The sequence below is a fragment of the Oncorhynchus nerka genome, linkage group LG15, assembly GCF_034236695.1.
Source record: "Oncorhynchus nerka isolate Pitt River linkage group LG15, Oner_Uvic_2.0, whole genome shotgun sequence".
Classification (NCBI taxonomy): Eukaryota; Metazoa; Chordata; class Actinopteri; order Salmoniformes; family Salmonidae; genus Oncorhynchus; species Oncorhynchus nerka.
Genome location: NC_088410.1, coordinates 17,028,508 through 17,043,358, shown reverse-complemented (window position 1 = coordinate 17,043,358; position 14,851 = coordinate 17,028,508). Strand labels below are relative to the sequence as shown.

General features: G+C 38.6%; 1 protein-coding gene across 1 annotated transcript in view; it reads left to right on the top strand.

Annotated features, from left to right (window-relative positions):
- The first annotated feature begins 1,276 nt into the window (after nt 1-1,276).
- LOC115126155 (uncharacterized) overlaps nt 1,277-14,851 on the top strand; it is a 46,090-nt gene continuing 32,515 nt past the window's right edge. The window contains exons 1-2 of the mRNA XM_065001105.1: nt 1,277-1,507; nt 1,689-2,045. Coding sequence (XP_064857177.1) covers nt 1,306-1,507; nt 1,689-2,045 — 559 coding nt within the window. The 5' untranslated portion in view covers nt 1,277-1,305. The remainder of the gene's footprint in view (nt 1,508-1,688; nt 2,046-14,851) is intronic.

Genomic DNA, 14,851 nt, shown 5'->3' with positions numbered 1-14,851 from the left:
TATCCTCCTGTATTTGGGGTTCTGAGAATAAAACAGCTTCAGAATAATCAATGTAGAAATATGTGTTTACAGTTCTACAGATCTGTTCAATAAGTTGTTGTTGTTGATGATGCATTTATTGTATCCATTATGAAGTAATGTTTGCATCATACAGCATATCATCTTTAATAGACAGACGTAGACAGACATGCAACACATCACACACATTACAAACAAAGTGGAATAGACTTACAGACAGACAGTATTCACATAGACAACCATATAGCACAATACAACACAACACAATATGAGCCTGGTTCATTTTCAGTAATGAGGCCATGGACCCCATTTACAGTTTCTACTTCAATGTATCAGGTGGAGTTATTCACCAGCTATAGAGTGAGTTGTTGTTTATGTTTCTAAGACTGCAGGGTGGGAGATGCAACAATGGCCTTGAGAACAGCAGGAAGTGTGTCGGTGGTCTTTCTCTGGTCTGTAGCAGGTATGATCTTTCTCTGGTCTGTAGCAGGTATGGTCTTTCTCTGGTCTGTAGCAGGTATGATCTTTCTCTGGTCTGTAGCAGGTATGGTCTCATTCTTATCTTTTAGTTGCTCTGTTTAATAATCTAAAGACATTTCTAAAAGGATAAGAATCATAATGTTATTCTGGTGTGTTCTGTTAGGAGTCTCCACTTCACTTTAAATAGTTATCTTTCACACCTCACTGAGTGATGCTTATCTGTGGTTTCCATTCACAGTCAACTCAGCAACTATGGCAACAAAGTGTGGACAAACCTTACTGTCAGTGTGAGCCAAAAGACCTTGACTTCATTCTGATTCCCTTTTGTTGTGTGACTGTGTTTCAGGGATTCTGGGTCAGAATAGCAGCATTGTGACCTACACCAAGAATAGTACCTGTACCTTGAAGGGGTCAACAGTGGATCTGTCCTGCTCTTACACATATCCCAGAGGTCAAACAGTCACAACAACCACATGGTATAAATGGAATAGTTTGACCTGGACTCAAATCCAAGATAAATATGAGGATCGTATAGAGTACCGGGGAATAAGGAGAATGACTGCACCCTGAGAATCACAGACCTGAGAGAGGAGGATTCAGCATCATATTACTTCGCATTTACAACAGGCTCAGGACATCTGGCTCAGATGTCACTCTCTCTGTCACAGGTTCTGTAATCTGACATAAAGAGAACAGTTACCACTTCTAATGATTTATTACATTTTCAATGAGAACTTGGAAGGGTGCCGACTGACAGATGTTCTCCATTGTTGTTTCATAACTACAGATCTAAAGGTGACTGGGGGAATGTGGACAAGAGGGGAGTATTGGACGACACTGACCTGTAGCACCACCTGTACTCTGACTGACAACCCCACCTACATCTGGTACAAGAACGGACACAAAGTAAAGGAGGACACCTCCAGCCTGGACTCAGACTCCTTTAGTGATGCAGACAGTTACTCCTGTGCTGTAAAAGGCCATGAGGATCTCCTCTCTCCTGCAGTGTGTGAGTGTGGATTCAACTCAGTATTCTAGTATACCTTTTCAAGTGTAATTATTCTGTCTAATAAACAGTCCTCATAGATAACACTTAGCATAACAGTAACACAGGATGGCAGAACTATTTTGGATTACTGATGCTCACGATCCCACTGTGTAAATCATGCATTCTTATCATTATATTTCAGTTGTCCAGGGTCAGAGCTGCAACAGAGTGACTTACACCAAGAGGAGAATCTGTGTCTTGAAGGGGTCAACAGTGGACATATCATGTACTTATTTCAGTCTTTATAACATCACATCATCACTCTGGTTTAGTCCAAAACAGAGTGACAGCTGGAGGGATGAGTTGATCCCTGAGGACCTAACCACAGACCCAGGGTATGCAGGTCGTGTGGAGTATGTTGGAGAGAAGGAGAGAGGTCACTCCACCCTGAGAATCACAGATCTGAGAGAGGAGGACTCTGCTGAGTACAAGTTCATATTCAACACACAAACCTCAGGATGGGGGTACAGCTTCCCTGGAACAACTCTGACTGTCACAGGTAACACTGGATCATGTTTATACACACAGGATCATGTTTATACACACAGGATCATGTTTATACACACAGGATCATGTTTATACACACAGGATCATGTTTATACACACAGGATCATGTTTATACATACAGGATCATGTTTATACATACATTTCTATTAGATGTTTAATTATACATGTTTTTATCCATAATACACTATTGGTTTAATGATGTTATTGTCATTTACTCTGTATTCAGACCTGCAGGTGAAGGTGACTCCTGCCACAGAGGCAGGGAAGAGGACACTGACCTGTATCACCACCTGTACTCTGACTGACAACTCCACCTACATCTGGTACAAGAACGGACACAAAGTAAAGGAGGACACTTCCAGACTGGACTCAGACTCCTTTAGTGATGCAGACAGTTACTCCTGTGCTGTAAAAGGCCATGAGGATCTCCACTCTCCTGCAAAGTGTAACTGTGGACTTTTACATACAATATTTGTTTCAGGTTGTCAGACAATCATTATTGAATTTTCTGTGAATGTGACGTCCACTTCTGCTTTAGATCCGTATGCTTTGCCACGCAGTGTTGAATGGGCTTCAAGATATATCATCAAATTCATGAAAATGCAGTCAATGGATGAATTTACTTTTATCAAATACCTTTCATTATTCATGTTGTGCCTGTACACCACTGCACTTCTTTCTTTGAGCACTGAAGACCCATGAAAAAATAACTACAAAAGTTTAAAAACTACAAAGCTGAATGATAGTCACTTCCTGGTTACTTTCACAGCATATGATTTAAACATTGTTGTTTTGTTTTTTTCATTGATACTTGGAGGTGAGGTGCCCTGATTGGTGTCACTCGTTAGTCAGAATGTGTTACAACTGTGGGGTTTTATTTTGTTTGCCTCTTCTTGGGTAAATGTTGTGGGCGCTCATGTCTTTTTGTTCCAGTTGTTGTTGACAGTACATTTTCAATGGACTCACCCATGAGTGTCTTTCAGAGCCCACTGGTCTCATTTTTGTCTTTGTCAGTGACTCTTTTATTAATTCCCATTTTTGTTTTGGTTACATTTGAGGTTTTCTTGCTGGGGAACGTAACAGCATAAGTGAATACAGTAGATATTGTAATTAAGAATTTTATAAAGGTGTTATATTGTCTTGTATTTCAGGTCAGAAGTGTTGGAGTGTGACTTACACCCATCAGAGTATCTGTGCCTTGAAGGGGTCAACAGTGGACATATCCTGCTCTTACACATGTCCCAGTTACCATGAGATCAAACAAGCTTTCTGGTTTACTAAATGGTCTGGTATGGAGGCTGAAGATCTGAGCTCAATGCCAGGGTATGAGGGTCATATAGAGTACCTTGGGGATAAGGAGAGTGACTGTACCCTGAGAATCACAGACCTGAGATTGAGTGACTCTGCTGGGTTCAGGTTCAGATTCATAACATCTGGAAGAAAGTTTTCTGGCTCACCTGTCTCCCTGACTGTCTCAGGTAATCTGTCACTCATCTCACATCTATGACACATATCTAGATAGCTGTAATGTGAGTGTGGTATTGTATGTATGCTAATGCATATAACGTATGTGCTTCAGTGTTTGCTGTGATTTTAGCTGTGCTTTTGTATGTGCCATTAATAAGGTAATTACAGTCATTAATTTAATGAATTTGAATGATTTAGTCAGGATAGTCAACTCCGTAATATTTTCCACTGTTTTCCAGGAAGTCCTGGGTTTAATAGAATCAATTTAATCAGATTAATAAAACACAACATTCTGATTAGCATACTATACAGACACTGCAGTGTTATGTAACAGGGAAAAAAACATATCATATTTCACATAAGAGGACATATATAGGAGGAGAATAATGATTTGGTTCCTTTTACTCTAGATGTTGTGTTGGAGATGGATCCTACATCCCTGTCAGAGGGAGAATGTCACACTGAGATGTAGAACCAACTGTACACTGAACCCCATCACAGTCTACAGTTGGTATAAGAATAGACAGTCTATACCAAACAGCAACACCTCCTCTCCTGTCTATATCCTATTCTCAGTCAGCAGTGAGGATACAGGCAGATACTCCTGTTCTGTAGAAGGACATGAGGATCTCCCCTCTGCTGAAGAGACTCTCAATGTCACATGTAAGTACAAGGGGTTTAAACCTTTAGTTTGGTATATTAACATTGTAGTGACAGATATTAGCTTCACATGATACTTGAATAGAGAATCTTCAATAAGAGGGTGAATCTAAAAGTAATTGTGTGGAAAAGTACATTTGTGGAAAGTTAATAGAATATTTGCAACTAACCTAATTTGTACTCCTTCTAAATCCACTGTCTTTTACATCAGATAAACCAAAGAACACCTCAGTGTCAGTCAGTCCCTCTGGTGAAATAGTGGAGGGCAGTTCAGTGACTCTAACCTGCAGCAGTGATGCCAACCCACCTGTGGACAAATACACCTGGTACAAGAAGAACGTAACCTCACCAAAAGCATCAGGACAGAGTTACAGCATCACTAACATCATCTCTGAGGACAGAGGAGAATATTACTGTGAGGCCCAGAATGGAAGAGGATCTATGAGCTCTACAGCTCTGATGATCATTGTAGCAGGTAAAGTTACATCTCAGTACAAAACTACATGTTTCAAGCTAATTTTAATCATTATGTTTTGGCTTAGTTTAGAACTATACATTGGGTTATAAGATCCCTTAACAAGTATTGGATGAATTCCTTCATTAAGTTATAGGCCCAATGCCCTTAACCACTAGGCCACCTGGGGTGGCAGGTAGCTTAGTGGTTAGAGCGTTGAACTTGCAACCAAGATTGAATCTCTGAGCTGAAAATATAAAAATCTGTCATTCTGCCTCTGAACAAGACAGTTAACCCACTCTTCCTAGGCTGTCATTGTAAATAAGAGTTTGTTCTTAACTGACTTGCCTAGTTAAATAAAGGTACAAAAAACTGTTAAAATGTATTTGTAATATATCAACTTACTTACTTACAGAGCAGAACTCACTCTGTTCCTCTTTACAGGAGATTCACAGGAGGAAGTGATGCCACAGCAGACACACAGGTGATTCTATTAGTTGCAACAGGGTTTCAGCTGTGTCGTGCTGGACAAAAAACTAAATGTTCACCCAGGGGGTTACAACTCCATTTTCATTCATTTACAGTGACATGACAGTCTCTCTCATACTATTTTCATTGTTCTCTCTCTCTCTCTCTCTCTCTACCCCCCTCTCTCTCTGTCTCTCTCTCTCTCCCTCTCCACAGAGTGTCCGTCCTGACTGTAACAGTGACACGTACACAGCTCTGAACTTGAGGACCATGTCCCCTGACTATGACACTCTGATAGTAAGTCTCTTTTAATGAATTTGGTTTGCTTATGAGTGTGTGTTTTATACAGTACTTGAATGTTTTAGAGTAAATTATGGAAAGACTGGTGTTTCAAAGAACTCATGCATTTCCTCTCTGTTACGGCTTTATTGTGGAGAAGGAGAGTCGGACCAAAATGCAGCGTGATGATGATTCATGATATTTTAATGAAGGAAAAAACTATACATGAAGAAACTACAAAATAATGAAATGTGAAAACCGAAACAGCCCTATCTGGTGCAAACACAAAGACAGCAACAATCACCCACAAAACACTCAAAGAATATGGCTGCCTAAATATGGTTCCCAATCAGAGACAACGATAATCACCTGCCTCTGATTAAGAACCGCCTCAAGGCAACCATAGACTTTCCTAGACAACCCTACTCAGCCACAATCCCAATACCTACTAAAACCCCAATACAAAAACACACCACAAAATAAACCCATGTCACACCCTGGCCTGACCAAATAAATAAAGAAAACACAAAATACTAAGACCAAGGCGTGACACTCTCTCCCTCCCTCTCCCTCCCTCTCCTTCTATCTCTTTCTCGCTCTCTCTCTTTCTGTCTGCAGAGTGTCCATCCTGACCCCAAAAGTGACATGTACACAGCTCTGAACATGAAGACCAGGTCACCAGAGTATGACACCCTGGCAGTAAGTGTGTGTGTGTGTGTGTGTGTGTGTGTGTGTGTGTGTGTGTGTGTGTGTGTGTGTGTAAAATGTTTAGTGGGAGTGCTACTGCAGTATGTCTTTTTTCAGAATGTGAGGGGAATCTCCCACTGAAGAGAAGCAACACAGAACCTGGACTGAAGAGAACACCCACAGATCCTGGACTGAAGAGAACAATCACAGATCCTGGACTGAAGAGAATCACCACAGAACCTGGACTGAAGAGAACCACCACAGATCCTGGACTGAAGAGAAGCACCACAGAACCTGGACTGAAGAGAACCACCAACATTGAACCTGGACTGAAAATGATCACCACACAACCTGGACTGAAGGTTCCAATACAAAATGAGGCTCTATTCTATTCTATTGCTGTCATATCTAGAAGTTTTTACACACCATGAACTTTAACTTTTCAGTAAATACTGGAATATATATTTTGGAATGGAATATATTGATGATAAATTAGATGTGTTATATTTTTTTAATGTAAATAGCCACATTTTCTTGTGTACCAATCTGTTTACTATCTTTAGTTTTATTTCTGATCTTTTTCTGTGGGATTTTGTCATATACAGATGTTTTATAACATCAATAGTCCTACTTTCCTCAGCAACTAATATGCTTAATATTGATAACAGCTTTTTAATATATTTAGCTCTTGGACCATGTTTCTCCTGATGTGTTTAATGATGATTTACTTTGTATTGCTGTCAGATATTATTACTAATGTTATATTACATAATAACATATTGTTCCGTGTCATTATATTTTTTATATAAAAATAAATATAATCAGTCCATTATTATAATTTTCAACATTTTGGTAGGCTATTTGTTAGTCAACTTGTCTATCATTTCTAAATACATGCAGTGACGACACATCATTCAAGGCAGCTGAGGCAGAGCTAAATCTGTTTTCAGCCCCATGGTTAGCTTTTTTTGTTGCTTGTTTTGCATGTTTTGAAATGAATACGTGACATATCAGTTTGCAAATAAAGTTAATAAATAAATAAAGCATTGAGTTAATAAAGTCGCAAAGAAACATGGTCTCTTTTTTCCTTTCTTTAGTTAAGGCAGCTCCAAAATGCAGGTGTTGCAGCCTAGCTCAGTGCTTTCTGTGGTGGTGGGGCAGCCAGTATAAAATACGGAGCGTAGGGGTTGGTAATGTTCTCTAGTTGTGCTCAGTGTTCTGTCACTCATGGGGACACTACGTAACCGCAAAATCTACGCAAAATCTACGGGTAGAGCTCGAAATGTCAAGCCCCTTGGGTGCTGCCATAGAATTATATTAGAAATGCCCATTCAACAAGGCTCAAGGTCATTGGCTTAGACAAAATTACGTCAAATCGCCTTAAATCTACCGTAGCTTTGATTGGTCAAACTTTCAAAATCTTAGCTGGAAGCTAGACAAGCAGTCATCATCATGCATCAAGTCGACAATCTACTGACAAATGCTTATCAATCCTTGTCATATGAAATTATAGATAAAACGTATCAGTGCTCATTGGCCATTGGACATAAACATTACACAACAAGTTGGAAATCACAAATTCAACAATTAGTGCTAAGGCAGCACTGCAGGCCCGGGTTTGATCCCGGACTGTTACAGCCGGCTGTGACCAGGAGACCTATGAGGCGGAGCACAATTGTCCCAGGGTCATCTGGGTTAGGGGAGGGTTTAGCCGGCCAGGATGTCCTTGTCTCATCAGGCTCTAGTAACTCCTTGTGGCCTGGTGCCTACAAGCTGACGTCGGTCGTCAGTTAAACAGTGTTTCCTGCGACACATTGGTGCCTGCTGTTTGTCCTCCTGTCCAAGGGGTGGAGCTGGAGAGCACAGGCTGGTGATCAGGTACCTAGACCGCTGGATGCAGAGAACCCCTCACTCTCATCAGAAGACCAACCCTATAGGCCTCAACACCTCCTCAGCCTCCCAGTACGCCTCCACATGGTAAGGACATCTGTTTTTGAGGAGAATACTACTGTGAGGCTGAGAATACAATTGCATCTATGAACTCTGCAGCTCTGATGATCATTGTAGCAGGTAAAGTTTCATCCTTAATACCTCAATACAAAATTACTTAATAATTATACTTTGGATTATTACACTTGTGTTAATAATTACAGGATTGTTTATAAAATCCCCAAATATTAACAAGTATTACATTGATATTCTGTTTTATTATCATAATAATATTCAGTTCATTAGAACATGCTGTGTTCTCATATCATCCATATTTTATTGTAGGGAAACAGACCTCAGTTCTGACTGCAGCTGTAGGAATCATAGTGGTTGTTCTGGTTCTCATCCTCTGTCTCTCTGGCTTCATGTGCTTCAGGTGCGTTTTGAGGATGACGATGTCCACTATGCTGCTGTGAAATTCAACCTCCCCTGTGCTTCCACCTGGTGAGCTTATACTGCATTAATGTCATTCATATGCTGCAGTTTATTGTAGGAGATGTCATCAATAAGCAAAACAGTTGACCCTTTGAGACCGCTATGAACCCAAACTATGAACCCAACAATGGACATCTCAGGACATTACTATGACATGTCTAAAATGAGGGAGTGATGTGATGATGGTGTTGATGAATGTTTTCTGTTCTAAATGGCACCCTATTCCCTATTTAGTGCACTACTTTAGACAGAGCCCTATAGGGTGCCAACATTTGGGACGATGTCTTTGTTTCATTTCGGTTTCTCTCTCTTCAGCAGCACAAGCAGCTAAGGAGGACTCCTCTGTTCTCTACAGTACAGTCAACAAACCCTGAACCAAGAAGACCCCAACACAACAAACCCAGAACCAAGAAGACCTGAACGCACCAAACCCAGAACCAAGAAGACCCTAACACAACAAACCCAGAACCAAGAAGACCTGAACACAACAAACCCAGAAAGAAGACCTGAACACAACAAGTTTAATGCGTTTATATGGGCTATAAGTAAAGGAGTGTTAATTGCTTTTGCAGTATTTTTACAAAAAAAAAAATTATGGATATTTTTATTCCTAAAGGGGAACTGAAATTTAAAATCAAATATCCAAATGATCCACGGTATGACCACCTTAAAACAATTCCATATGTCAGCTAGTGGAACCCCCCAAACGGCTTAGACTTTTAGAGGTTCAGATTCCCAGTGTCAGAGGGAGCAATGACCAACACCTAGACACATAAATCAAATCAAATCAAATCAAATTGTATTTGTCACGTGTGAAATGGTGAAGGACACGCTCTTAAGCAACAATGCAGTTGTTTATATGTAAGAAAATATTAGATTTCTTTAAATTAAAAAGTGCAAAAAATAACTATATAAATGACACAATAAAATGTAAATAACGAAGGAGCAATAAACATTTACATGAAAGATTATTCATTGTCATTTTCGAAAAACACCCGTCACTCAGACACAATAGGACACAATAATCCCAGACAGACAGACAGACAGACTTAGTTATATTCATGTCAGGGTTCACTTTGGGTCCATTGCTCTGAAGATCAGTGAGCTGAAGACATCTCTTTCACACAAGAACACAGTGGACATTCAGAGCAGCTTGCCTTGGCCTTGGCATAATGACAGCTCACTGTTGTCTGTTGTTTCTAGCTAGCTAATGTTGGTAGCTAAATGTTAGCTAACTAACTAGCTCACTAGTTAACTATGGGGTGTTGCTGTAATTCAGCGGCAGCGCATCATATTGTTCACAATCCAGTCCATTCAGAGTAGCTGTGTGATGCACAAAAATGCTTGTTTATCGCTGAATAACAGCAGCTTCATGTAGCTAACAAGCTAGTTGAGCTCACTAGTTCACTCAATTCAAACGCCAGTTCAATATAAGTCCCAATAACACATGACTTTTACGTGCGTGACTATTATATTCTATATATATTTTTTACATTTTCTACCTTCTATTTTAGATATTTTCATCGGACTAGTAGGGACAGGCCTGGAAGCTGCAGTAATGTTGAGATGTCAGTGGGGAGAGCTCTAGTCTAGAACACTGGTACCAAAGATACTCCCCTTTCATCTGTTCTGGAACCTTCAGTACCAGCTGATGAGGAGTGATGGGAATGGGTCACATTTTGTCTCTTGTAGAACATGTAGGTCCACTCCTCAAATAAAGAAATGTAACTACAGTTTTCTGACTATAGACCATTTTCTATTTAGATACAGTAACATCCCTTATGTGACATGCTGTTCCTGCATGTTAATGCCCTGACTATGCTACTTTAAAATGTTTCAACCACAGAACTCACACATAGGCTACACCTGCTTCTACTAACACTTACAGTAGACTACTTCTTGTTTCCACGCAGTGACAGTAAGTTGACTAACTGTTCAAGACCTCTCCCCTTCACTTCACTCTGTAAGTACACTTGACGATATCTTGAAATATAGTTTTAGTTTTGATGTTTTTAGCCAAACATCACATGACTTCCTGTATCTTTGTACTTGTTGGTTAATTTTGAACTGTGTTTTGGTTGTTACATCAGGGCCTGTATTCATAAAGTGTCTCAGACGGTCCATATAATTATGATCTAAAAGGCTAAACTGATCCCAGATCAGCTCTCCTACTCTGATACACTTCGTGAAAACTGATCCTGGACTGTGGTTTCATGTGTTTAGTTTAGTTCAGTTTATTCATTTACACGTTTAAAACATGATCAGTAGAGTTTGCCAGTAATATTATAATAGGGTCAAGTATAACTGTGTGTGTTTGTGTGTGTGTGTGTGTGTGGGGGGGGGTTGTGTTTAGGAGTAGTATGAACATGAGACACAGTGATGGTGGGTTGTGTATAGGAGTAGTATTAACATGAGACAGTGATGGTGGGTTGTGTTTAGGAGTAGTATTAACATGAGACACAGTGATGGTGGGTTGTATTTAGGAGTAGTATTAACATGAGACACAGTGATGGTGGGTTATGTTTAGGAGCAGTATTAACATGAGACACAGTGATGGTGGGTTGTGTTCAGGAGTAGTGTTAACATGAGACAGTGATGGTGGGTTGTGTTTAGGAGTAGTATTAACATGAGACACAGTGATGGTGGGTTGTGTTTAGGAGTAGTATTAACATGAGACACAGTGATGGTGGGTTGTATTTAGGAGTAGTATTAACATGAGACACAGTGATGGTGGGTTGTGTTTAGGAGTAGTTTTACCATGAGACAGTGAAGGTGGTTCTGGCTTTGTTGGTATAGATCACACTCAACATCACTCTCCTGTTCTACCTTCCTGTCCTATATGGACCTATTACAGGCCTCCTGAATCATGTCAGAGTACTTTACACAGAGATTCTATGAAATTACTAGTTATTAGATCTAATAAGTAATTTTATGCTTCTTTACAAGGACATGATAAGCACTTTATATGCACTTTACAGTATCTCGATGTGACGAATCCGGCCGAAGATGGTGCCTCTTCCTGTTCAGGCTGCGCTCTGCGGTCGTCGTCGCCGGCCTATTAACTGCCATCGATTCCCTTTCCTTTTGTTTCTGTTAATTGGGTCTAATTGGGTACACCTGTTTTGAGTTAGTTTTGTTTATAGGCTATTTAAGGGCACTAGACCCGCTGGGTGTTGTGCGGGATTGTTCTCTGTTTATTTGGTGTTGGTGTATTAGTGTGATCGCTATTTTCCGGACAGTTTTAGTCATGTGTATTTTGGACGGGTTGTTTCATGCGCCCTTGTGTTTTGCATGTCCATGTCTCCGCTGTCGTTGGCATAAAAGATCCACGTACGGAATTACCTGCTCTCTGCGCTTGACTCCTCCACTCACCATTCATAGAAGTCGTAACACTGGACAGCATGCTACATTAGACTATATGTATAACGGGCTACATTAGACCATATATGGAAACAGGCTACATTAGACTATATATGTATAACAGGCTACATTAGACTATATATGGGTAACAGGCTACATTAGACTATATATGGGTAACAGGCTACATTAAACTATATATGTATAACAGGCTACATTAGACTATATATGTATAACATGTTACACTAGACTATATATGGATAACAGGCTACATTAGACTATATATGGATAACATGTTACACTAGACTATATATGGATAACAGGCTACATTAAACTATATATGTATAACAGGCTACATTAGACTATATATGTATAACATGTTACACTAGACTATATATGGATAACAGGCTACATTAGACTATATATGGATAACATGTTACACTAGACTATATATGGATAACAGGCTACACTAGACTATATATGGATAACAGGCTACATTAGACTATATATGGATAACATGTTACACTAGACTATATATGGATAACAGGCTACATTAGACTATATATGGATAACAGGCTACACTAGACTATATATGGATAACAGGCTACATTAGACATTATATGGATAACAGGCTACATTAGACTATATATGGATAACAGGCTACATTAGACTATATATGGATAACAGGCTACATTAGACATTATATGGATAACAGGCTACATTAGACTATATATGGATAACAGGTTACATTAGACTATATATGGATAACAGGCTACATTAGACTATATATGGATAACAGGTTACATTAGACTATATATGGATAACATGCTACATTAGACTATGTATTATATATGGATAACAGGCTACACTAGACTACATATGGATAACAGGCTACATTAGACTATATATGGATAACAGGCTACATTAGACTATATATGGATAACAGGCTACATTAGACTATATATGGATAACAGGCTACATTAGACATTATATGGATAACATGCTACACTAGACTATATATGGATAACAGGCTACATTAGACTATATATGGATAACATGCTACATTAGACTATATATGGATAACAGGCTACATTAGACTATATATGGATAACAGGCTACATTAGACTATATATGGATAACATGCTACACTAGACTATATATGGATAACAGGCTACATTAGACTATATATGGATAACATGCTACATTAGACTATATATGGATAACAGGCTACATTAGACTATATATGGATAACAGGCTACATTAGACTATATATGGATAACAGGCTACATTAGACTATATATGGATAACAGGCTACATTAGACATTATATGGATAACATGCTACATTAGACTATATATGGATAACAGGCTACACTAGACTACATATGGATAACACGCTACATTAGACTATATATGGATAACATGCTACACTAGACTATATATGGATAACAGGCTACATTAGACTATATATGGATAACAGGCTTCATTAGTCTATATATGGATAACAGGCTACATTAGACATTATATGGATAACAGGCTATATTAGACTATATATATATGTATAACAGGCTACATTAGACTATATATGGATAACAGGCTACACTAGACTACATATGGATAACAGGCTACATTAGACTATATATGGATAACAGGCTACATTAGACTATATATGGATAACAGGCTACATTAGACTATATATGGATAACAGGCTACACTAGACTATATATGGATAACAGGCTACATTAGACATTATATGGATAACATGCTACATTAGACTATATATGGATAACAGGCTACATTAGACTATATATGGATAACAGGCTACACTAGACTACATATGGATAACAGGCTACATTAGACTATATATGGATAACAGGCTACATTAGACTATATATGGATAACAGGCTACACTAGACTACATATGGATAACAGGCTACATTAGACTATATATGGATAACAGCTACTAGCTACACTAGACTACATATGGATAACAGGCTACATTAGACTATATATGGATAACAGGCTACATTAGACTATATATGGATAACAGGCTACATTAGACTATATATGGATAACAGGCTACATTAGACTATATATGGATAACAGGCTACACTAGACTACATATGGATAACAGGCTACATTAGACTATATATGGATAACAGGCTACATTAGACTATATATGGATTACAGGCTACATTAGACATTATATGGATAACATGCTACATTAGACTATATATGGATAACAGGCTACATTAGACTATATATGGATAACAGGCTACATTAGACTATATATGGGTAACAGGCTACATTAAACTATATATGTATAACAGGCTACACTAGACCATATATGGAAACAGGCTTCATTAGTCTATATGGAAACAGGCTTCATTAGTCTATATGGAAACAATCTACATTAGACTATATATGGATAACAGGCTACATTAGACTATATATGGATAACATGCTACATTAGACTATATATGTATAACAGGCTACATTAGACTATATATGTATAACAGGCTACACTAGACCATATATGGATAACATGCTACATTAGACTATATATGGATAACATGCTACATTAGACTATATATGGATAACATGCTACATTAGACTATATATGGATAACAGGCTACATTAGACATTATATGGATAACAGGCTACATTAGACTATATATGTACAACAGGCTACACTAGACCATATATGGATAACATTCTACATTAGACTATATATGGATAACATGCTACATTAGACTATATATGGATAACAGGCTACATTAGACTATATATGGATAACAGGCTACATTAGACATTATATGGATAACATGCTACATTAGACTATATATGGATAACAGGCTACACTAGACTACATATGGATAACAGGCTACATTAGACTATATATGGATAACATGCTACACTAGACTATATATGGATAACAGGCTACATTAGACTATATATGGATAACAGGCTTCTTTTAGTCTATATATGGATAACAGGCTACATT